Source organism: Cyrtonyx montezumae, unplaced genomic scaffold (genome assembly GCF_038088225.1).
Source record: "Cyrtonyx montezumae isolate F1298 unplaced genomic scaffold, pur_monq_1.0 scaffold_16, whole genome shotgun sequence".
NCBI classification, from domain to species: domain Eukaryota; kingdom Metazoa; phylum Chordata; class Aves; order Galliformes; family Odontophoridae; genus Cyrtonyx; species Cyrtonyx montezumae.
The window spans coordinates 7208910-7234326 of NW_027071892.1; the positions used below are offsets into that span (position 1 = coordinate 7208910).

The window sequence follows — 25417 nt, forward strand, 5'->3', positions numbered from 1 at the left end:
ACAGCAAAAAGGGACCCACCCCGCCCCGCCCAAACCCCTCACCTCACCTCACCTCACCTCACCTCACCTCACCAGAAGCCGCCCCGCTTCCCGCGCTGTCCCACCCCACACTCACCTCAGCTGGAGGCAGCTCCCCGACTCCCACTCCTCCTCACGTCCCGACAGCCCGTACGGGGAACCCGCGGACCCTCCCTCAGCACCACCACCCCCAGCGCCTCCCGCCCCTCCCCGCCTGCGCGCACTGTTACGGCGTTGCCGATGGAGACGGAGCAGCGCCGCTTCCCGCCGCCAGAGGGCGCCGCCCGCGTCAGTCAGCGTAGGCACAGCCGGCGGGTTTTTAGTAGACAATTTATTTTGATAAACTCGCTCGATAACAAAAATACAAGTGTGAAGACAATTATGTTCATTTTTATACAGTTTGTATTAACATTTATTCAGAAATCATCAATTAAAAAAAAAAAGAAAGAAAAAAAAATGTTGTAAGCACTTAGAAAACACTCCTCAGTAAAGGCAGGCGGACGGGCGCAGGCAGCCAGGCCTGGGGCAGGGAGTGACGGGATGCCCGGACTGCAGAGCCGCCGGTGGACACCATTTCCTTCATTATTTTCATCCTTCACACAGTTTTTAAAGGACAATGTTATTATCTACACATGTGTTCTGAAGTGGTTAAGTAACAGCTCTGAAACACAGGTATTATGGCAGGGCCCAGCTGGCACTGCGGCCGGCTCAGGACACCGGGCATCCCTGCCAGCAAAGCAGCTTTGGCACACCGGGCATCCCTGCCAGCAGAGCACCATGAGTGCCGAACGTGAGGTTGGACTCGTGCACTCAAGGAAGCACATTCTACTACTCACCCCTGGGACAAATGGCTCTGAGGGGATCGTGTCTCAGCCGTAAGATTTACACACACATATCGAACAGTTTTCATTCTGAAGGTATTTTAAGCTTCAGATCTCACACTCTGTTAGCTGAATAAACAACGTGCACACAGCAATAACCCTTTGGAGAACTTGGAAGCAGAGGACTGAAGAATTTGTAGGGATGCACCAAATGTGATGTCCTTCAAAAAACGAATGGCAGAAATAGAAAAGTTTACGTAAACACTCAACATAAATACGGGATTACCTTTGGAGAAGACTCATATGGGAACTTTTTCATGAACTGAAAGGTCTACAGATGTTTAGGCGTGTTCAATACGAACTTTCTGTAGTTTAAACCTTGTGCAAATAGAACCTATAAATAATATTCAGCAGATTTTACAGTGATGCTCTTCGGTATTGAAGAATAATGTACATATCTTTCAAACAAAAGTAACAGACAAAAGTTTGACAAATGATTGCACCATAAAACAGTGTTTTATATACAGCTTACAAGATATGATTTTCTGCTATAAATTAATACTGTACTATATAGTACTCAGTGACATTATTAAAAGCAACTGTTGACAGCTGTCTCTTCATTTACTGATGAAGTCATTTTATTTTTAAAGCAGATGGTTGTATCTGTTTCTGGTTTTGAAATGCTCCAACAGTGGATAAAAGAGTTTCGAAGCCGGCCAGCCACAGTCTGGCTATGCTTCAAGATCAGTGTTTATAGCTTTTAATGATATGATGATCCATTTAATTGAAGCCTAAATTCATTGTGTATGTGATGTTACTATACCTGAAATAAGTAAGTGAGGGGAGGCATCTTGGCAGCTGAGAAATTCTTCCACCCTCCATGTTCCAGTTTCAAGAATCTAAACATACTTATAGATGTGATATTTCTACAGACAGAAGAGCTCCTCTTTGTCATAATTTATGTCTCTGAGTAAACACTTCAGCTTTGGCTACATCCACAAAAATTTAGACGTATCCAGCAGCTGAACCTGACATTTTAGCTTTCATTAATATACCTTTCCACCAACATCACTGGAAGGAATTAGAATATTCATACTGATAAAGGCTGAAGTTAGGAACCAAATCATATTTAAGCCATCATTTCCACATAGCCAGTGCCTGGCTGTATTTACTGGTTAGAGTACTTGAGATAAATTTAGTATTCCATGAACACTTTTACCAGTAAGTGAGATGACTGCAGGAAAAAAAAAAGTCATTCACAGATTGTTCAAATGACAAGTTTGTTCAAAAGCATCAAAATATGAACTATGAAGTGTTTAATTCAGCAGAATCAGGGGGAAATGCTAGAACAGGAATCCTGCAGGAACTGACTGGTAACAGATTAAAAGAATTGTGCAGACTGTCTCACCTTCAAACACTTCAGGTTATCAGATAAGTGATCATTTTGGAAACTGTTGGTTATATTTTAACAACTTTACTCTCAAATTACACTTTCACTAGTGTTTTTAGAGGTGTCTATTTACTAATACAGTTCTAATAAGCTCCACAAAACAGTGTTTGAAACACAATTTTTAAAAACTTTGTAATGAACTTCAGGTAAATTATGGATTAACTGGAAAACAGATACTGAGAGTGCAGGCAGCTTTCCTGGGACACTAACGAACATTTCACTTTCTGCTAGGTAGATTGAGTAGTAGATTATGAAAAGTAAAACTGCTTTTTTTGTGAGGAATACTCACTTTAAATCTGGATGGCCCTTAAACATATATTTATAATCACTTTAGTAATCAAGGCATGTACCATTTATACAATTATACTGCTGATTCTTTTTCTTTTTTTGTGAAGGCGAATGAATGAGTCCATTCATCTTTGCAGTGAAATAGGGTTTGCATTACTTTACATTTTACCAGTGCTAGAGAAATGCTGATCTATGGTAAACAGCTATGTTTGAACACATACAAATGTTAATGTAACTATGCAGTAGAAAAAGAGACTTTCTGTACAACAGTTGCTAATAATTTAAATAGTGACAGTTTCCCAAAATTAGGATTTTAACTTTAAGGTATGACATGATCTCACCTTCTACCCTCATATACAAATAAATACCATAAAAAGAATTTTAGCTTAACTTAAAATTGCACCTAAAAAGGCATGGGATCGTTTGTAACTATTACAAAAACTGTTAAAATCAAGGGCTGCTACAAAGAATGAGGTAAACTGAAGACTCTCAGCTATGTGGCCTTCAGAGAAATGGCTTTTTTTTCTATTGAGTTCTAGTTTTGCACACCACAGTGTTTCGCTAGCAAAGCATTCTGAGTTCTTTTCCAGGAACCATTTGTGTGTATATACAAATATATACATATATGTGTATATACACACACACGTACACACACTGTATACTGCATCAGCAAAATATATATATATATTTATATATATTTATATAAATATAAGGAAGAAATCCCCCTCTAAAATGTTTAGTGTTTTTCTACAGCTTATGGGGGAGGAGGGGGATGTATGTCTTCTTGATGGTACAGACATTTTAGAGAACATTTGCTCTATTGGCTTCTTGGTGCAGCAATGAAAGACTGATCCATGTTGGTGCCAAAGGCTTTGCTCATGAGGAGGATGTAAAATACTAATCTCCTAAACAGCAAGGCCAGCCTCGCTTGCATTCATCTGCAATCCTCTGGTCTAACACAAAGTTCATAAATACTTTGACTTCCAAATCATTACACATTAAAAACTAGAACAGTACAGTAACATGGGGCATTATGCTTCTCAGTGTAAAGCATTCTTCACTAGTTCCTATCACAGTGCAGACCTGACTGCATTGAATATGCTCAGGAGATTAGTCAGCGTTGTCTGTATTTGGTTATGGGAAAGGCTCTCTTTTTTAATCCAAAGTGCATAGTGAGAAAAAGTCAAAGCATTCCACTTTTCAGGAAGTGTTTGACAGTCACATCTAAGCATCCTCCTGAGAATGCAACTCTGATGTCTTGCTCTTTTCCAAAACAAAGTCCCACAGTTCAACATTCATCAGCCGGGTAAACAAACTTTGCCAGCAAATAGAAGTCCAACTATCGTAAAGAAAATGGATAAGACAAACAGTACATACGAAGATCCAACCACTGTGTTATTGGGTAATTTATATGGTTGACCTCCAATTTCACTGATGTAAAATCCTATTGGAAATATTAGGGCTGCCAGACAGAATAGAATCACTGCAAAAAAAAAAAAAAAAGAGAGAGAGAGAGAAAAGAAAAAGCAGCATTAGAATCAAAACATTTACCAGATCATACAGCAGTACAGAAAAGCAAAGTATTTTGAGCACACTGAGATATTCCCATCTCTAACTGGCTTTAAATGATTGATAAGGCTCTACCTTGCTTTTAAAAGATCTCAAGAATACAACACGATCACCATTTTGATAGTAATTTCAGCACTGCTCACCGGATCTTGCTTTTGCATTATGAAAGTTTGGAGGATATACTTCTTATAGCTACTCATGAATGCAGCAAGTGAGTCCACTGCTTGTCCAGTTATTTTAGACAGACATTTCCTCCCAGATCAAGTTAAACTAACATTTAAATTAAACCATAACACTTCTTTATTATCAGAGTTGTCTTCTACCAATTGTAGTTGCCCTCTCCCCTTTTTCCACGAAAATTCTTTTCCTGTACAAGTTTTGCTGAACACTGCAACAGAGATTGACATTATAGTTTCTTTTATTAAAATACATCAGTTTCCTAAATTCATATGATTCTTTTCTTAGTTAATGAAAACTCCTAAAGATCTTCCACTGGAGCTTAAAGAAGTTTTTCTAATTTAATTTAATCTAAGATTCTTAGTGAAAACCATCAAGTTCAAACTCCACAAATTTAAGAGAACCTAACAATGGGGCTTATTTCACTTGAATAGTTAAACTCAGGTATGTGGTTTGTGCTTACAACTGACCGTGTGTGAATATACAACAAACAAACAAACAAAAAAACCCAACAAACAACTACAGAATCCCTATTAAAGCCATCCATTAGAATTACATTATGGACTTCACAGGCCTTCAGATATTAACAGTGGCCAGCACTTTTCACAGCACACTCCAGTACAGAATATGTAATCTTTCCCAGATGAGAACACCAGTGTTCCTGTAAGATAGCTCTGGATAAACAACCTTAGTTAATGGGAACATGAGGATATGCAGACTTGTACTGTCTGTACCAAGGGAATGACTTCCAAATATATATAGCTTCTCTAAGATGCAGAAGATTCCTCACACTAAAAAGGATCATTCTTTAAGTTGGCTTGAATGCATATTCAGGACAATAGCATTAGTTAGACACTGTCTTTTCCCCACCTTTTCTCTTTCTTCAATCAGTATTATAACAACATAGCATTTTATTTCTACCAGTTAAGTCAAAAATTACTGCCTTACTCTTTTTCACTTTTATGTATTTCAGCTTTCTTTCAAACATTATTTACTGTGTGGAACAACCCTATATTATATCTGAGGGACACAGGTGTCGAGCCTGATCTATCCTCCCACCAATCCTATAAAAGTTCATATAATCATCTCCTAATATGAAACACAGTTGACATAACTATCTCCCAGTCCTCAAAGTGCATATATAAAATGAGAAAACAAAATTCAGAAAATTCAAGCCAAGCTACAATGCCTCTGCCTGAATATAGCACACTACGTACTGACTTATTGAGTCTTTACACAGACTTCTGCTTTTTCTTAGTTAGTAAGAATATAGGTACTGTCTTTGTCTCCAGCACTAAGAGAACGAACTCTAGAGATGCTGATTCCTACCTGAACTTCCCACAATTCAAACATAAGCAACAGTAAAAAACAACGCAAAACCAAACCAAATGAAGCAATCCCTAACACTGGCAATAGCAACTGCTGGTTCCCGTGCAAGTCAGCAGTGCTCCAAATGCTTTTATTTCCAAAGGTACCTTAAGCAAATTCAGCAGCTTGCCCCTTCTTATCAGGGCATCAGGACAGTCTCTACTCTTTCGAGCTGAGGGTATGATGGGCTACAGCAGCTTCAATATTTTGGAATGTAATTTCACTACTGCTCTTCTGACTAACACTCCATTTTTCCAGCTACAGAGTTACATGGCAATACTAAGAACTTTTTTTTTTTAAATGAACTCCATGTTTATAGAAGATGAACTGCTCATCATGTATATTATATCTTAATGCTCAAATATTGCAGTTCGCATAGTACAGGTCTCAGCTTCATGGAAAAACACTCATGTTCTGTAGCAGAGACTATTTAGGAACATGGTGAAGCTGAATTCAAGAGATGTCCATGCAGGGTTTGCACAAACAAAACAGCATGGTTTGATCACGATACATGTCTGACCGTCAGCTGTTCCTAAGCTGTTTCATATGCTTAGGAACACATCTTGAATCAAATGCTGCTAATACGAGAATCAGTCTCTGTTTATACTAAAATATTTAGTGGGGAATAAATAAAATCAAAATAAATACATAAATCTTTCCACTAGAGGGAGCTTGTGTCTTGCTTTTAATAACATTTCATCAGCAGATTATGGATAAAAAAGTGCACAAGTGAATCTGGCAGCTGCAGTTAACTAAATTCTTGCTCAGTGCTACCTCATTAGGCTATAAAACAAAACCAAAGAACCAGAAACCACATAGTAAACATTATTTCATCTTAAATCTTTTAATACATGGTTATGGGTCCACATAAACGTACACTACACAATCAAATCCTTAGAGAACATTTCCCCTTTTTTAATTGTATCGTCACAAGCAAGTGGTCCAGCTGAGGAGAGAAAGTTCAGGTATGTGTTTCTTGAGTAGATTAGTTTAAGTGCAGAAGAGCTCTCCACTGGAGTGGTTCAGGAAACAGTAGTTGATAATGAGTACTTATTAATGCAAGACATAATTAGTAACAATTTCAACAATGCTCTGAGGATGATTCACATTATCATAACTCAACATTTTCTATTACTTCCAATTTGTCCATCCCTAGAGAGCATTCCAGTTATTTACAGAATTGCTGTTATATTTTAACAGTAATAACCTTGTTGGAAATAGCTCAAGGATGCTGAAACCACTAAGTGCACTTCTAAGCTTAACTCTCCCTTATCACATTCAAGAAATGTACAACTGGAAAAGTTCTGATGGCCACATGGACAAGGTTGTATCTCTTTACTAACCAATTGCTCTTTGAGGCGTGCTGTATATATGTAAAGCCATCAGTGCCCTGGGTTTGAGCGCTGCTCAAGGCACTGCACTGCCATGGGGAGCACGTGCACAGTGTCCCCTGCATGTCTGTCTGAGGACAGAATTGTGCAGAGACCTCAACGGTCCCTCACGAGAAAAAAAATGAGTTCTGCAAATGCAGGCAGTGTGAAGGATGCTGATATGCACCCACATCTCAGAAGTAACCGGAGACCTTTTTTCTTCCAAATAACAGTAGTGCCATGGAGGCTTCAGAGCAATTTTAGTTAGTGTGGTCTGAATTTCTGAATTTTTAATCTGCTAAAATAGCAGATGAACAGTTTTCACCAAATTCTTAGACTAGGAAGCCAAATTATGGCAAATTTTTGAGATGATAGTAAGAAAAGACCACATGATACAAGTACCAAAAAACCAACAACAAAACAGGAGAGTAATTCTAAGACAGGAAGCAGTCAGTTAACTCAGTGTGTATTTTTAAAGGAGAATTGTTGGCTAGAGGGTAGCTACGAATTTCTTATACAAACTGTAAAACAAGTGTATCTGTTTATATCTGGTAGCATAAACTCAGTGGATTTCCAGCAACACTCCAGCAACCCATGAAGAACCTCTCCCTCAAAGAAATTGCAGAAAAGACAAACATTACAATTTCTATTAACAGAAGTATTTAATAACAGAACACCATCATTTATCGTCTACTTCCAGCGACTGTTAAAAGAGGTCTACTTCCTCTAATTCTTAAGCTCTAAATCGTTTTGAGCATCCAGAGGCAATGACTTCTAAGAAACCAGGATGAAGCATATTCAATAAAATGAACTACAGTTCAGAGATGCATGGAAGAGTACCAAGACCAGGTTACTTGCCTGCTACCAATTTATGCCATCATACCACAGTGCACAATTAGTGACAAAGCAGTACAGAGTTGGGATGGCAACAGACAGCTTGAGCAACAGGTAAACAATACCACACCATGAAGAGCTGACAGATCTTTGGCTATCACCAACAGGTGAGGCACAGCTACGAGTTTACAGTGCCTCTTTTACTGAAGATGCACACAAAGACCTGGGCAGCACAGAAATGAACACCAAGATGGGATCTACACTTTGTTACATGGTGTGAATTTGACACTACAGTTAATGGGGCTCCAAGAGCAATGATAGTTCTGACAGTATCTACGCCCAGGGTCACAGTACCTAGCACATCAGTAGGAATACTGTACCTCTTGAACAACCCCACAGGAAGAATAGGAAACTTTTCGTATTTGCCTTTAGGAAGACTACTGTCATTCATACACCATGGCCTGAAAGACTGAAATCTCCCTCCAACCTACAAAATTAGATTGCAGGGAAGCCAGAAAGACAAGTTTCTATGTAGTAAAATCATCAGTGGCTGAGGAAAGATGCAAACGCAATGCTAGTAAATACTCTCACGTGCATCCCTTCAAAAAAGGTATACATGACATTAACATTGTCCTTTGTGTGTCTGTCAGCTCAACAAGACAGAGACCGCCCAGCAGTAATTTGTATTTAGTAAATGCACTGTGGAAAGTGTCATCCAAGATGACATTATTATAAGCAAAATTTCCACTAAAAAATTACACAATGCAGTTAGCTTAACTCTCAGTATGGTTAACAAAATCAAGGAGAATGGTTTTATTGCTGAGAGAAAAAGTTCCAATTCCTACTTCAGGAGAGCTACTCCTCTGTGACCTTTACTAGAAACAAAAAGAAAAGCAAGCAGCTTTCTCTGCTGTAGAGTAAATAACTCCTAATGACGATACTCCACCAGGGAATAGTATAGAAGATGGTATATTTCAAGTAGTTCTATACAAACAGTTATACAGGTAATACAAAAGAGAAGATGGCTCACCTTTAAGATGACAAGGCTCGCAGAGGACTCCACATGGGAGGGATCTCCAAGAAGAGATCCTTCCCTGGTGGTGGTCAGCCCTTAAATGGGGTTTGAGAGAGGAGGAACTAGGCTCCACCCCTTCCACCCACACAGGTATATCACCTTCACCTGTGCCCCCATGGCTGACTTGGTGCTCACCTCAGGTGACCAATCAGTGGTTCAGGCCGTGATTCAGCAGTTCCCATACACTCCACCCCTTCACGACATGAACCACTGATCAAGTAACCATAAGGTGAGTTCCCCTTGATACAGAGACCCAATACATCGCAACGCTTACATAATTGCCCGTCGCAACGCATGCTGATGTAATCTGATATGAGTGATGATCGGCGCATCCGTCGAACTCTTCTTTGGGCCAGTGCTCGGTGGTATCTACTGGAAGCATGTAATCATACAGTGCAGGTCCATCTTACGTGTCATCAGTCCCGGTTAGACCATCACCAGATGCTTCACATGGTCTTATAACAACTCTGGAACACTGCAGTATTGTTTTGATTCCTTCTGGTGATTCATAGACTTATGGGGAGTAATACAAGTGTTTTAGAGGTACCAAGAGGGGAAGATCCGCTTTCCAGGGCAAGATACAGGCCGTATTCCTGTCTTGGGTTAACACTTCAGCTTGTACAGGGGCACGCCCTGGTCGCCTGTACCAAACCCTTTGACCCGATGTCTGTGGCTGTACGACTATATCAGGCACCAAAGGGGGTGTCCTGATCTGCCACAGAGACATGATAGGGGTCCCCTTAGCAATGAAGACTGGAGTGTTAACCATTATTTCAGTAGGCCATGTACCTATAACCGGAGGAGCTACCGAACCCCCCACCTCCAATAATCTCCCCCAAGGTGCAAGTAGGCCGCACCATCGTGGTCCTACCTGCACCTTCCAGGGCCATTTTATTCTATTGGTACCTGGTTCTAGGTCCTCAGGGGCAGGGAGCAGAAGGTTGTTCTCATTGCCAATCTGAGGTTTCACTTCATTATCGGTGCCCGTAATTTGGATCCTAAGTGGGGAGGCCCATATTGTTTGTAACATTTTCAAGGCACTGGGTCTGCCATCTCTAGGTCTTTCATTCAGGTCCCGCAGGGTCTCATGGAGTCTCTTTGTCCACCCCTGCAGGGACTGAGAGTCTGTCTTCAGGGCAGCCTTGAGAATACCATTGTAACGTTCGATAAGGCCTGCCCCCGTTGGATTATATGGCAGGTGGAATCGCCACTCAATATTATTTTCTTCTGCCCAGCGTTGTATCACTGCACCCGTGAAATGACTTCCTTGGTCACTCTCGATGACTTGCGGTGTCCCGTAGGCAGCCATCAACCTTGTGAGTGCCTTTATAGTGTATGCCTGGTTGGCTTTTGGTACTGGATAGGCCTGCATTAGCCCACTCGCGGTGTCGACACAGGTTAGGGCATATCTCGCCCCCTCAGACCGAGGGAGAGGCCCAATATAATCAACCTGCCACCTCTGTAGAGGATTGTGTCCTCTAGCAAGATGGGCTGTAGTTTCAGGCAACGACCTCGGTCTTATCTTAGAGCAGGCGTCACAGTCTCGGCATGCTTGAGCGATGTCCGATAGTTGTACGGGCAGTCCCCACGCTTTAGCGGCTGCCCACATGGTCTTCTGCCCAGCATGCCGCAGCTTTTGATGTAGCCAGTAAGCGATATTCTCAGATGGAGAGTTCTCAACCCATCTAACTCGGGCCAGTGTGTCGGCTTCATCATTTCCTGGTGACTGTAGGGGTTGATGACCAGAAACATGGTAGACACACACAGTTCTGTGTTTGACTGTATTCCATATGTCTAACCACATATCTTTGCCCCAGATCGGTCGGGAGTGGATAGTCCAATCCTGGGTGGCCCACTGTGCGATCCAAAGAGTGAGCCCCCGATACACAGCCCAACTATCTGTGCAAATATTCAGGATACCATCACCAGGTTCTTTGGTTATAACCATCCACACCGCCCGCAGCTCTGCCCACTGGCTGCTTTGACCATCCCCCTCTTCGAACCAGATTGTGTCTGTGGCAGGATGGTACGCTACTGCTCTCCACTTACTTGGGTTGCCCTTGCTGGACCCATCCGTGTACCAGGCATCTTCAGGAATAGGATATTTTCCTTCCTGGACGGGACTCTTCTGTGGTGGAGCAACCGAAGTTTGTTTTGGTGCATCACTATGATACGTTACTGGGCCAAGAATCTTCTGAAGCTCTTCTTTCAACGGTGAGGAAGATAGACTACTCCTCTGACTGAGATAGGCAACCCATCGTGCCACCGTCTGCGCCTGGGCCACCCCCGTCTTAGGAAGGTGGGTCAGATCTCTTACCCACCCCTGGATTGGCAATGTAGTCTTGACTATAACTTCGGCCGTTTGGGTTATTGGCTCTACTGCTTGTAATGCAGAATAGGCAGCCAATAACTGTTTTTCAATCATACTATATCTTTCCTCTGCTCCATGCCACACCTGAGACCAAAATCCAATGGGGGTCCGAACAGAACTCTGACGTTGCCACAGGCCCCAGCCAAAGCCATCTTGAGTTACGTGAACATCTAGCTCAGCTGGAAGGGTAGGATCAAATATACCCAGTGCCTGGGCTTGTTTAACTGCCTGTTTCGCCTGTTGAAAAGCATCCTGTTCTGTTCTCCCCCAGTCCCATAATTGGCCCTTTTTGGTAAGTCTATATAAAGGTCTCAGCAGCTGCGCCAAATGAGGTATAAAGGAACGCCAATATCCCAATATACCCAGGAATTCCTGCAGCTGCTTTGGTGTTGTAGGGACTGGAAATGCCTGAACCTTATCTATGACGGCATCAGGTAATACTTTGGTCTTTCCTGACCAGACTACCCCTAGAAATTTTACGGACAGTCCTGGACCTTGCACTTTTTGAGGATTGATAGCCCATCCTCTTTCACTTAGGTAGGCAGTTAATGAATCTGCTGCCTCCCCTACTGCTTCCAGTGAGTCGGATGTTAACAGGAGGTCATCAATATAGTGGTATAGGTTCACACTGTTTGGTTTCCTCCAATCAGCCAGGTCACGTGCCACCAAATTATGACAGTATGTTGGTGAGTGCACGTACCCCTGTGGCAAGACCTGAAAGGTCCACTGCCTGCCTCCCCACGTAAATGCAAATTGATCTTGTGATTCTTTAGCAATAGGTATGCTAAAAAACGCATTCGCTAAATCCAGGACACAATGGTAGGTTTTAATTTCCCTACTAAGAGTGTCCATTAAGGAGGCAATATTGGGTACGGCCGCATGGATGGGCGGCGTGACCTTATTCAGTTCCCTATAATCCACCGTCATTCTCCATGTTCCATCCGACTTCCGTACTGGCCATATGGGGGAATTATATGGGCTGTGTGCAGGCCTTATAATACCTACTTTCTCTAATTCCTGCACTGTTTTTGATATTTCTTCTTGTCCACCCGGGAGTCTGTACTGTCTTACATTAGTAATCCGGCGTGGTTTTGGCAAACAAATGGGCTCATGTTTCGCATGGCCCCTCAATATTGTCCGTATTGCCCGGATACTAATGTACCTCTGCCGTAGTCTGAACTCTCCCACAGTTGTCTGGAGAGCCAGACCCCATAGAATGTCTATGCCCAAGATATATTCTGGAATTGGGGCAATCGACACCTTATACTCCCGGGGCGGGAGACGCCCAACCCCCAATTTCAACCACGTCTGGGTGACTGGAATAGTCTGTCCCCCAAACCCACCAATCATCACTCTATTACCCTTAAATTTCGTTGGGTCTCCATATATAATCGATGTTTCTGCGCCAGTATCCACTAGAGCCATCACCTTCTGCACATTTGTCCTGGACCAGAATATTGTTAGTTCTACATAGGGCCTCCGGTCACAGCTAGAGGCCCTATGGGGACCAGAATTTTCCGTTAATCCATGAATTTTGCCAGATCTAAATCTTTTGCCACAGGTGGCTCAGGCACTGTAGCCTGTGACACCTGCGGATATTTTTTCCTTCTGTTCGGTATTATAAAGTCAGCCAAATTCCAGGTTGTTGTTGGTGTTTTTTCTATAATTCGTACTCCCGATTTTCTGGGAGCACTCTGAAATTTCTGATCATTTCTAAGCTGTTTCCACAGCTGTAACAAAACATGGTTGGGTTGCCCATCAATTTTGGTAAATGCAACCCCAGCCCGTATGAGATCATTAAACATAGTCCTCCGGGATACCCGTACGGGGCCTGATCGGGGCATCCGTGGAGCAGGCTTTTTAGTTCTAATAGGGAAGGCCTCAGCATCTTCCACTATACGAACATTACGCCTGGTTCTTACGCGCTCCGTCTCCCCTAAGTCTGCTACTAACTGGGCTGCCTGCTGTACGATGGCTTCTGATGCCACCAACGGATTTAATATGGAAACCAACATCCCATATAGGTGGGAGGGGGCCTGCTGTAGTATTAGATCTCTCATGCCCGCTGTAAATTTTTCCGTATCGGGGCTTTCAAAAGTGTCCGCATACAGAGCCTCCCTCATACCCAGTTCTCTGATATAGGTCTGGAGGTCCTCCATAGAGGACCACAAACCAGTATTAAGAGGGATATCGGTTTTATTGGGCCATGTTAAGTGGCATGCAGCCATCAACCAATCTATAATAGAATGGTTTTCCTCATTATAATGGACAGCTGCATATAATCTTTGTCTTAATGCCGGGTTTATCGTTATAGATGCTAATTTTGACATTTCTGTTCCATTTACTAAAACACTTTCAGCTCCTGCATCCCATAACCTTAGGAGCCATGATGGTATGCTTTCTCTTGGTTTCTGATGGAACCGTTGTACTAGGTCCATCAACTCATTAGCTGTGTATGGACGAGCGGTCACATGGAGGCAGGTTTCTGCAGGGGGCCATTGGTCAGGAGGCACCCCTGCTGGTCTATCCTGTACCTTCTTTGTTTTTTGAGTTATAATAGGCCGAATCTCGAATGGGTCCATCATAGATGGAGTTTCGAGATCTGCCTTAGAGATCTTTTCCCCTGTCATATCAGAGTCTTCTTCCTCTGATTTTGGGGTGTCTTCTACCAATATATTCCTTATTTGTCTTGTGGGGACATTTAGGCCAGGCTTTTTGGTTGTTAACGTACCCAGCTGTTGTTCCAGTTTCTCAATACGGTCTCGTAATAACTGATTTTCAGTTTCCATATTAACATTTGCGACATCTAACTTGAGTATGGCCATTACTAATGGCCAGGCTACTGCAGAGGCAGCTAACCGCCGCTCCTTGGTAATAAGTATGTCTTTATCTAATCCTACAAAGTAGTCAGTCAAATAAGATGGAGAAGGAGCGGCAGTCCCTGGAACCCGCATGGGTCCCCATTTCTCAATAACGGATGCCAATCCATAGTAGGGTGACCCCATGAATCCTGGAATTAGACCAGGGATTGTCTGTTCTAGGGGGGTAACGTTCTCCCCCTTGGCCCATTTAAATATACTCCAAATAAACGACATTATGGATTTAGTTAGAGCTGCCTGGCTCGCCAAATGTAGAGTAAATAACTCCTAATGACGATACTCCACCAGGGAATAGTATAGAAGATGGTATATTTCAAGTAGTTCTATACAAACAGTTATACAGGTAATACAAAAGAGAAGATGGCTCACCTTTAAGATGACAAGGCTCGCAGAGGACTCCACATGGGAGGGATCTCCAAGAAGAGATCCTTCCCTGGTGGTGGTCAGCCCTTAAATGGGGTTTGAGAGAGGAGGAACTAGGCTCCACCCCTTCCACCCACACAGGTATATCACCTTCACCTGTGCCCCCATGGCTGACTTGGTGCTCACCTCAGGTGACCAATCAGTGGTTCAGGCCGTGATTCAGCAGTTCCCATACACTCTGCTGTCATCAGTAGTGCCAACAAAACTTGCTGAGGACAGAGGGATATGTGTGAAGACTTACCCAGGGATCTACAGATCCCATCTACAGACATAACCTGGGCAAAATATTTTAGTGAAAATGTGACTGCAACAGAAGCTCAAAGCAACAGCCTGAATATTAAGTCATCACAAAACAATATCTAAAATCAATCTAATACTATCTTAATCTTTTAGTTGTAGCAGAAAAACTCTATCCTACCTTTGTTTCTCTTTGAAGGTGTTGGTATAGGCATGCCAAGCAATCAGCACTAGTTTATGACCTGGACTCTTCTTCCCTGAATTATCATACTGTGCTCTGCAAAGTGAGCAAAGGAATGAAGTGCTGAAGATGTTTGCACCAATTTACTCTATAGAATTCTAACAATTGAGGATAACATCAAATAGTTCTTTATGGGTCTTTCACATGATCATCATAAAAAAAACAAGACAAAAGAATCAGGAAGTTCTTTTTCCCTACATGATACTGTTAAACCAGCTACACGGAGCTGCACTTCCAAGACCTTTCTCTTCTGCAAAGGAGGTCTTCATCCTCTTCCTCAAAAACAAAGGTGTTTCAGATAGTCAGCTATGGTTAAGAATGAGACATTCTCATAACTCCTCTGGACTGCATTTCAACACGTTGGGCAGAAAGGTAGCTAGAGGGGATCTGCAACAAACTGACTCAACCCAATGGGGTCAAATTCCAGCACGAGCAGGGCAAGAGTGACTTCTTGCCAGGCTCTCCTTGCTGCTGCCACAGTTGCAAGGAAAGGGCTGAGCAAGAGGATTCCTTTGCTGTTAGATGATTTCATCTAGACACCCCTTGCATTTGAAGAGACCAGAGCTGCCAGTCCCAGAGATGCCTTAGCAATCCCAGCAGACTTCACTGCCACTTAGGGCAGCACATCCTATGTCATGTTCTGAAAGTTCTGCGAGGAGAGTATCAGCTAGCCGCCTGTACTGGGCTGTTCAGTCTTGAAATCACCTGCAGAAGAAATGTAATACAATTATGAAGTTTTCCCTACTCTGTTCTAATGAGTCACCCACGTTTTCATAATACAGTGCTCTGCCACTTCATAGGAAGGATCATGGTAGTCTAAGTTAATTCCACATGGTGACATACATCCTAATACCAATATACAAATAGAATACTCATTGTGTTGCCATACAACAGACCACAGAATTTGCACATATCAACTTCCTGAAAAATAAAGAACTGCCTTCCATTCACATTTTTCCTCAGTGACTTTTCTTATAAGTGAGTTAAGCAATAAAATTTCCCATTGTCATTGTTAATACTAAGTTCATAGAGCCATACGTATTGGAGATAAATACCCAAGTTGGTGAAATTCAGCAACAGCAATTGTAGCTTGATAGAATTATAAATAATTCTGAGTTGTGAAAGAACAAATTAATGTGCTTCATTATTAAGCATCTCAAAGCAAAGCTAAGTGCTGAAACAAAGCAGTATCCTTTTACAGTCAAGGCTTCTAACAATGAACCTATTGCAAGCCCAAAGGAATCCACAGGAAAAAAAACAACAAAAAAAAACAAGCAATAGGGGTTTTTAGCTGGAGGAAGCATTAAAGTTGTACAGAATTAAAGATGGAAGGATTTGATTATTGGAGATATTTTAAAATAACATAAAGATATGTAAAAGTGAAAATGCAAGCTGTGAATTATGAGGAAAAAAATCTCAATAAATAAATATTATATAGTATTCAAAAAAACCCAGCAGCCCACAAACAAACAAATACTTGTTTGAGAATTAAATAGCGTTGAGATCTGCTCACTGGAAGCATCTTAATCTCATACAGCATTCTGAGTTTAAACTCTTCCTGTATATGTTAGACAACGGCAACTAGAAAAGCTGGCATGGGACATTCACCAATACTTATGTCTATTTTAGCTATTAATTAGATAATGAATTTAGGCCGATCACAATGGATACAGCACTTCAATAGCTCCTTTGTCTGCAATAGCTGCACTGACAGTTCAATATGCTACACGGAAAAGTCAGAAGGATGGCTTTGTTTGCAGAAGTTTCACAGCAAAGTGCCTGTTGAAACTCAGTGCATTTTTTTTTGTTTGTTGCTTTATTTTGTCTGCACACTTTTCCCTTCCCCAAACAAGCTTAATTTCATTTATATTAGACATCATTAGATGTCACAGACTTCCATTAAACCTTACTTATGTTTGTATAAACCACAAATCTGCATTTTCTAGTTAGTGTGTACACTATTGTCATATGTCAACTTGTAAGCGCTCAGGTTTTGAATTTTTTCATGCTGTCATCACCATCATTAAAGCACCATTTCACAGCTGGCATAAGCCTGGAACACACATCAAGGAAAAGGAAGTTTGAGAGTTATTCCTTTACTTGTGGGTTAACTGTTTTTCTTTTGCACTGAAGTAGTCATAGCACACATTTCCCTGCATAGAAACACAGGGCTGCTGGAGGAGGCTCAGCCTTTGCTGTGAGGAATTAAGCTGGCGTTCATGCAGCATAAAATGAAGGGAGGCAGAAAACACTACTGCTATTCTCTCTGCTAAAGCACTGCTGCAGGTCATTTATGGGAAGCAAGTCTCAGTGCTGTGAAGCACAGCAGATGCTCTGCATTAGGCAGTCCTTCCCATAGCCAATTAGGATGCAGATACTGTGAATAAAACACCTGTTGTGAGCACCAAGCAGGACTGAACCAGCATCAACACTGAACGAGGCATTCAGCAGCGACACCTGAAGCAGGGATGGATTTCAAACTCCAGTTAAGTCTTAGATGCACTGTTTCCCAGCACAGGGGAGGGAATTCCCAGTCATCCTATTTGGCTAGAAGTACTGGACACATGGGTGTGGAAGAATGATCCAGGACTGACCACTTCCTATCTCTGCTCATTTTCACAGACCAATGAATGGCACTCCTCAAGGAAGGGGTCAGGGCATGCCAGGCCCTCCTTTCTCTCACCTTGGACTCACAGGCTATCAATCCCTCTCCATTATCAGTCACTTAAGAGATCAATTCCTCAGTCTTTGAAGAATTTCCTTATTCCTCTCAGATGCTGTACTTGAAGAGAAAGAGTATTTTGTACAGGAGGAGCCCTAAGCACTGTTCCCTGACAACACTGTGTTATTTCAGACTCCACCAGTTTATCCTGTGTACAGGTCAACTGTGCAGTTGAGGTCACTTACTTCCAGTGAAAGCTATCCAGCGGGCATATTTAGTAGCTTCTCTTCGCCAGTGGGAAGCCACCAGCAAACCACATGTGACAGTTAGTGAAATGATTCCCATAATGATGAAAAATAACGCAGTGACCCACTCAGGAGGCAGCCGTGGAGGAATACAGGTCCTGTCACGTCCATGGATGGTTTGACACTGTCGCACAAGGCCGACTGTGAGAGCACCTGAAAACACATAGCAGAGAGGCACGTAAACTTTCAAAATCCTCTCTGAGGGGCGCTCAATTGCAAACTGCATCTCCTGCATCTCAGGTTTTCTCCAAAATGAGGAATTCTTTCTTTGATGAGCCTTAATAAGCCTGTCAAAGACAGAGGATAGGAGGGACATGTTTAAAACATCTATCTTCATGTTCTTTCATCGTATACTTGCATAAATTGAAGTGAGATGGCTGCAGGCTGTATCTGGTCCATGAGAGGCAGTCAGGCTCTAATCAAAAAGAGAAAGCACTCCTGTGAATCCTGCCACTGCCAGCTGAAGTGGCAGCGGAGTTGTCCCTCATCTTTACAAGATAAAATTCTTTCATAATGTAACCAAACAGGATGCAGCCCCCTGAAGTGTCTTTAACTGTCTAATGCCTTCTCCCCTTATCTGCAAATATAGCTTTAAACCTCAAGGTCTGTCAGCAGGATCTGCATTTAGTTGACACTAAGGTTTTAGGAACGTTTAAAAATAAAAAAAAAACCAACCATACTTCTTTACAGTAACTGTTAAGAGTCTCCCTAACTGAGAGGCTTAGGTCAATTATCTTCACAACTAACATGGGCTACTACACTCACCAGCTGGAATATCTATACTACTACTTGAAAAGATCCTAAGGACAGACCAAGACTAGGAAAGGAAATATACTGTATTGACAAATTCTACCAAGAAAACAAAAATACTTTAAGTTGTAATTGACTCTTGAAGTAGCAAATTGGAATGCACCTAAAGGGTCAAGCATAAAATATATGATAATGCATAGAATTCTGTGACACAAAATGAGATACTTTCAATTAGATCCAAATAATTGTGATTTAAAATCTATTCCAGTGCTTTTGAGACTCTCAAATAAAGCAGCTTTAATAGACTTTCATAGTGAAATTATCTTGAAAACTTTAACTCAATATTAATATTTAAGGTTAAAATTCACTTCTTCCAGAGTTTATTCTCAAGTCCTATATTTCTCAAACGTGTCTCTTCTTCTGAGCTATTTCCTTAAATAATCATAATTGTCCTTTATCTAAATTAGAACTTAAAGTCAATTGTGGGAAGTATTAGAATCAGCATCTTCCTCCATACATTTTGGTAAGTAAATACTGTCTGTAGTTGATCTGATTAAAACAAAGAGGCAACTCTTTCTAAAAAGAAGCAAGCTAATAGTCAAAAGAGCAAGCACTCGTACTAAGGGAATACTGTGTTTCAGGGAGATGATTCAGCAGTGAGTCGTTAGTTAGGGCAGTGTGGTTTGGCTGCAGTTGGACTTGATGATCCTGAAGGTCTTTTCCAACCTGAGCAACTCTATGATTCTATGTTCCGTTACAGTTAGTGCTTGTGGAGTGCTCCCAGAGGATGAGAAGAGCAAAAACATTACTGATTCAGTTCTTCTGAAGTGTTCCTGTAACCTCTAGACTACAAACTTTCAGCCCTATTCAAATGTATCATTTTAATTACATATTCATCAGCTGAAAGATTTGGAGATCTTTTACTTAAACGTCAAAGTCCTTAAAAATGGGTCAGTTACAAAACCCACAATTATTAAACTACAAAACTGGCATTTTCTACTCTTCATATAGAGCAGTTATGATATGCATTGCTGTGCACCAGCATTACAGGGAGCTCAGCCAGAATTACACAAGCCACCTCGCCCAGCTCACATATCTTCACAGTAGTTGTACATGAACTGCTTTCTCATAGAGACACTGGGCATTATGGGAATGAGACGACAGACTCATCTTTCAGATTCATTTTGCAGTTGGTACTGAAGACATTTTTCAACTAAAAACAGCACGTGTAACACGGCAGACGCAAAGGGATCAAGGCTAAGCCCAGAACTGCCGTAGCTAGAGAAAACAAAATAACTCCACTTGGAACTATTGTTTTTTATGAATAAACCTTTTTGCTCCCACATCTACTCAACCTACAACTGAAAACAAACTAAAAACCAAACAGATTCTATCTCCAGCCTACCGGTATCAGCTAGCACCTCTTTGAAACACACAAGGACAGCTGCAAGAAACTGCACAGATTATGGTTTCCTTAATATCACACCTGTCGCTCAGGTGTGTTCTACCCCTTATTTTTAATCGGATTTTTAAAGCATCAGCAAATAAATTGCAACATTAGTTATTTTGGAGGAACAATACTGAACTTTACACTTCAGCATTAAGCTTTTGCTAACGTATACTCAGTATTTACTCTTACAGCGTGCTTCATGGAATACAAATTTGAAGTAGACACATTCAAAGCTTTGAACCTTGAGACTGGAGACTCCTGGGAGGCAAAAGGAGGGCAAAAAAAGGTTTGTGAAGCACTCCCAAAGATTCCATAGAGACAGCCACGAGAAACAACCTCGTTATATTCTCATTAATTTCAACTTTCTGTTCACAATACAGGAAGCTTCACCTGTGTACTAACACTGAGGCAGAAGCAAGTTAAACCTCACAGCTTGCTCCCGTAGTAACATCTGTTGAAGGCAGACTCCAAAAGAACGGATAATAAAATGAATCAATGCTTAGTGCCACAGAACCTCCTGAAAACCAGCTGGGACTACTCTTCTGGGCAGGTTCATACCTGTGTAAGCACACACTGGTTACATAAATAAAACTTGACTTTGGTGTAAAAAAGGGAATTCAAAAGAAAAGTGGGTTTGCATAGTATTCGGTCGCTCTCTGAAGCAGGCAAGTGAACAGCTGCCAGTGATCTAACTTGGTACAGAAAACCTTGGTTGGCCTTAACTGATCTGTCACTGAAAGAAGGAAGAGAATTACTCAGCTGGCAGACAACAGCCCAGCAGTTCATCTCAAGCCATCCATCAAGTTCCACTCTTATTCCTATGAAGAGAAGTTTTAGTCATTACTTCAGAATAATTGTGGCATAACTGCTGAAAATCTAAGCACCTAAGAGAGCAACTAAACAAGCAGCACAGGTAATGGCAGCAGGTAAGGATGGATACGCTCCATGGCTGCACACACACAGCAGCCCTCCTGCACCCTGAGGCCAGCACCAGGAGGCTGCCGGGTGCTGCAGACCAGTAAAGCCTTGCTCAAAACAGAGGAACAGATGTCAGTGAAGCAGTCCTTAGTTTTTCACAGTAAATCTATTCCCTAACGTACCAGGGCACTTTCAGAGCAACAGACCACCTTCCACAGCCTGACTACAAACAGCACTCCATATCAGTGACAGATCTCCTGATCACATTCCTACACGACATCACCCCACTCCCCCAGACCACCAGTAACACTCACTTTCTGACACCGCATATTTTCACAAAATCTCAAATGACACAACTCTTCAACAAATGCTCTAAAACTTGGGAAAAACAAAACTTTGTTAAACAAATGGTTTCACAAAACTGTTTCACAAAACATTGAGAGGAAGAGGGGGAAAGGCCCCACACAGAGGGAAGGTGAGCCCCAGTGTTTCACATCTGGGCAGATGTGCTGCTGCTCTCAGCAGCCCCGTGCCAGTGCACTGCTGTGCCATCCCACTCCTGTTTCCGTGGCAACAGCAGAGCCACCAAGGAGACAGTGCTGCAGCCCTTACACTCCCCCATCTCTCCATCACTTCTAAATTATTAACAGTGGCACAGTGATGCCATGGTTGGAAAGCAGCAGCTTGACAACAGCCATGCAGATGTTCACCCCTCATCTATTTGATGGTGGGACATGCGGGACCAGGTGTGCCACGTGAGCATGGGAGGGGTGCTGGCATGGCACACTGAGGCACATTAAGTGATCAATGCTTTAAAAGCACAAAGCACTGCCAATGTGGCAAGGACACTAGTAAGTGCACACTAAAACATTCATATCTGCTGGTTAGGTAACAGTCACATGCTAGAGAACGACACGTAAAATAAGGGCAGCTCAGTTAAGCCATTCCCTGCAACTTACTGGGCCACAGAGATAAGGACAGGAGGAAATGAAGTTATTTTGGGAAATTTTCTAAGTTCTGTACAGTTAAAAAACTTGAATGGAAAGAAGTCCAGATCCATCTAAGAGCAGCTGTCCAGGCAGAGCTGTAGCATGCTCCTGGATCCAAGTAGAAGCTTTGCAACCTGAAATGACTGCAGTGATTTGGTCATGGCAGCCTAATTCCCTGCACCAGTGTTCTAAATTATATATTATACAAAGAGGGAAAAAGGAATGACTTATTTTGTTCCGGGGGAAGTTCTGTGTGCTAGGAATGACCTCCCTGGAAATCCTGCTGCCCATCCCAAAATCCTGAGAACTGATTCTGCCGATCCATCCCTACCACAGCCTCAGAGATCCAATGCAGGATGCATGCAGTCAGAGCTTCTTTCTCCAGTACAAATGTACTGAGAATTCAGGCTCTGTATCCTCTCTCAAGGGGAGATCTGTCATGCTGTGAGTATGTAATGCAGAAGGTTTAATCCAAAAATGATCAGAACATTAGTCTTTTAAAAGAGATAGTCAGTTGCCATCTAGAGTTTAGACTTCTGACTCATTACAATGTTTACAGCCTCAAATAATGTCACCTTTGTGCATGTTGTAAATTATTATGTACACACAACTAACTGCAGTTAATTGTAAATTAAGCAACACACTTCTTCACACTTCAGTCAGCGTAGGACAACACAATATGTGGCTCACATCTAACGAACTATGAAAGGTACATATAAGGATCAAATATAAGATACGCTGAATCAATTGCCAATTTCCAATCAAGTGTGAGAATACCGTATCTGTTACCACTCCTACATACTTAACTTCCCTTCTTTGAGGGATGGGGCACAGTTTGAATAGATGTCACTTAGCAGTTACACCAAAATATGTTTGAGGTTACCATGCGAGTACTGTACCCAGCATGTGGCATGGCACATTGATTCTTCTACTGCGGATGTTCCAGTATGTCAGTCACTAAGTAGATTAAGAGGCACCAGGTTCTGACGCACTAAGATAAGACTTATGAATGTTAAAGGACGATTTAAAGAAAGGCTTAAAAGAGTAACGGAGGATTAACTGCAAAGGCACAGAATACAGAGTGCAAAACAAAGGGATTATGAATTATCATTCCAATCCTTTGTATGCCAGATCTTATGTTTCTGACACACTTTCTCTCCTGCATCATCTAATAGCTGGATAATCCTGGAAAAGTTTTGGAGCTTCTCACTCTGAAGCAGACCAGTACTGTTTGATCAAGTGACCAGAAGCAAGGTCAGCTGTACACCCAGTAGATATTTATTAGTTCAAAACACAGATCTAAAAAGTATTTTTACAACGTTTAAAGACCATTTTTAATGAAGAAACAGATTTACTCGCAAAGTCCTTGCTATATCCAGACTGAAACTTTTAAGAGAAATTTTATAACGTGTTATATAAACTGCTATTTCTCTTATACTTCATTTATTCCGTCAGACTATTCTCTCCTCAAATGGGGTTTGAAATGCACCATTCTTCTTGAACTAGAAATGTAAATGATGTTCCTTTGTTTCAAAATCTAAGTCACTTTCTTATAGAAAAATACTAATTCTGGCATTAATATGCAGCTTTGCTAGCTTCAAACAGCTCGGAAGCTGTGATGAACCCATTAACTGAATTCTGTTTAACAATCTAACATCCAGACAATTTATTAGGTACCATTTTTGACACCCTCTAGAAATCAAAACCTATCTTTTAAACAGAAAAGTTCTAATTTCAGAACTTTTAAAGGGTAAGACATATTAGCAGAAAAGCCTGCCTTGTGGCTCCATGTGGAGCCTGAATTGCCTCAGAAGTTTTCAATTCAGTTCTGGTACCATGCCTAACTCAAAACAAATCTTCCTCCACAGTGAAGTGTTCTCCCTTCCTCCATCCTCCTACCACCAGAGAGAAAAAAATAGATCAGAGGCAGTACACTGAGAAAGATCCTTATGACTGACACGTACCAGAAAAGCATACTACTGCAGATGACACTTTAGGAAACAGAAGTTATGATGTTCAAATTGAAGATACTTGTACCAATAAACAGCAAGTTTACTTCTGAACTCAGCATACCAGACTCCAATGCTAGGTCTTTATTTATAGTGTCTGTTTTAAAGAGATGAACCACCACACATTGAGTTATCCTCAGGTCAAAACACAGGAACAACTTCAATGGAAGCCCGGACTATTCAGGCAATCAGTGTGTGCTGTCTGCATGGTGGTGACACTTTCTCTCTTATCACAGACCAGCATATATAAACACAGATTGCAAGAGTCTGCAGATGTTTTTTACTAGAATAAAAGAAGACAGACTTAACTTCCTGAAGAAGTGGGACCGGCTGTAAGAAGCCATCCAATTGTATACAGGGCTCCAAAAGTTTATCTGTTCACATACTGCTGTTCATATACAGTTGTTACACTGATATTCCAAACCAGGAAACTCTTTTGTTTTAGATTCTATACAAACAGGTAAGAAATGCCCACCTTTGTCATTAACTCCACCTCACTGAATGCACACTCACAGCATTTACTTCAGTTATACTGGGCATAAGACAACAGACAGAAGTTTGTCTAACTCCTGCTTCCAGCCTTTACTCTATTTCACCTTTCTCACGCAGTAAGCTTCAGGGTGCTCTCTGCAACTGCTGAATGATCCAATAACATTCCACTGAAAGAATGTTTCCCGCACAATCTTGTTGCATAAAGCTGAACCAAATGTGAGTTTAAAAAAAAAGTGAAACATGCTTCTTCCCATACAAGTTTCTACAGTGGAAATTTACATCATTAATGCATTAATTAAGGTGCATGGTTACCTATGGACCAGAATTCAATCTAGGGGAAAGTTCTTTCCTTGCCCTTGCGACATCCCCTCCTGCACAGTGCTCCTCGCACCACCTGGCACAGCAGCATCCTCCCCTGCATTACAAAAGTAAACTCCTTGACTTCACTGCCCACAAAACATGGCCATTTGATTATTCAACTATTGGGAATAGCAAGCTCAGAGGCACCTCAGCCCTACTGGCAAATGCCCCAATACCTACACAAAGAATTGCTCATGGGCAAGTTCAAGATGTAACATAAATCCAATTCATCTGATAAAAAGTTGAAACAAAGTGGATTATTAGTCATTAAACCTCAGAAGACTGTCGTCCTTAACGATCCCACAGTGCTTTGTAAATTACAGTCCAGAATTGCACCTACCATGAGGCTCCTGGGTAGCAG

General features: G+C 41.7%; 1 protein-coding gene across 3 annotated transcripts in view; it reads right to left on the reverse strand.

Annotated features, from left to right (window-relative positions):
- Nucleotides 1–1547: 1547 nt before the first annotated feature.
- Nucleotides 1548–25417, reverse strand: part of MOSMO (modulator of smoothened) — a 29979-nt gene continuing 6109 nt past the window's right edge. The window contains exons 2-4 of one of the 3 annotated variants that reach the window (XM_065732618.1): nt 18029–18241; nt 15062–15157; nt 3977–4060 (exon numbers count right to left, since the gene is read on the reverse strand). In XM_065732618.1, coding sequence (XP_065588690.1) covers nt 15111–15157; nt 18029–18241 — 260 coding nt within the window. In that variant the 3' untranslated portion in view covers nt 3977–4060; nt 15062–15110. Of the gene's footprint in view, nt 4061–15061; nt 15827–18028; nt 18242–25417 lie in introns of all 3 variants that reach the window. The other 2 variants (XM_065732619.1, XM_065732616.1) reach the window with 2 other exon arrangements.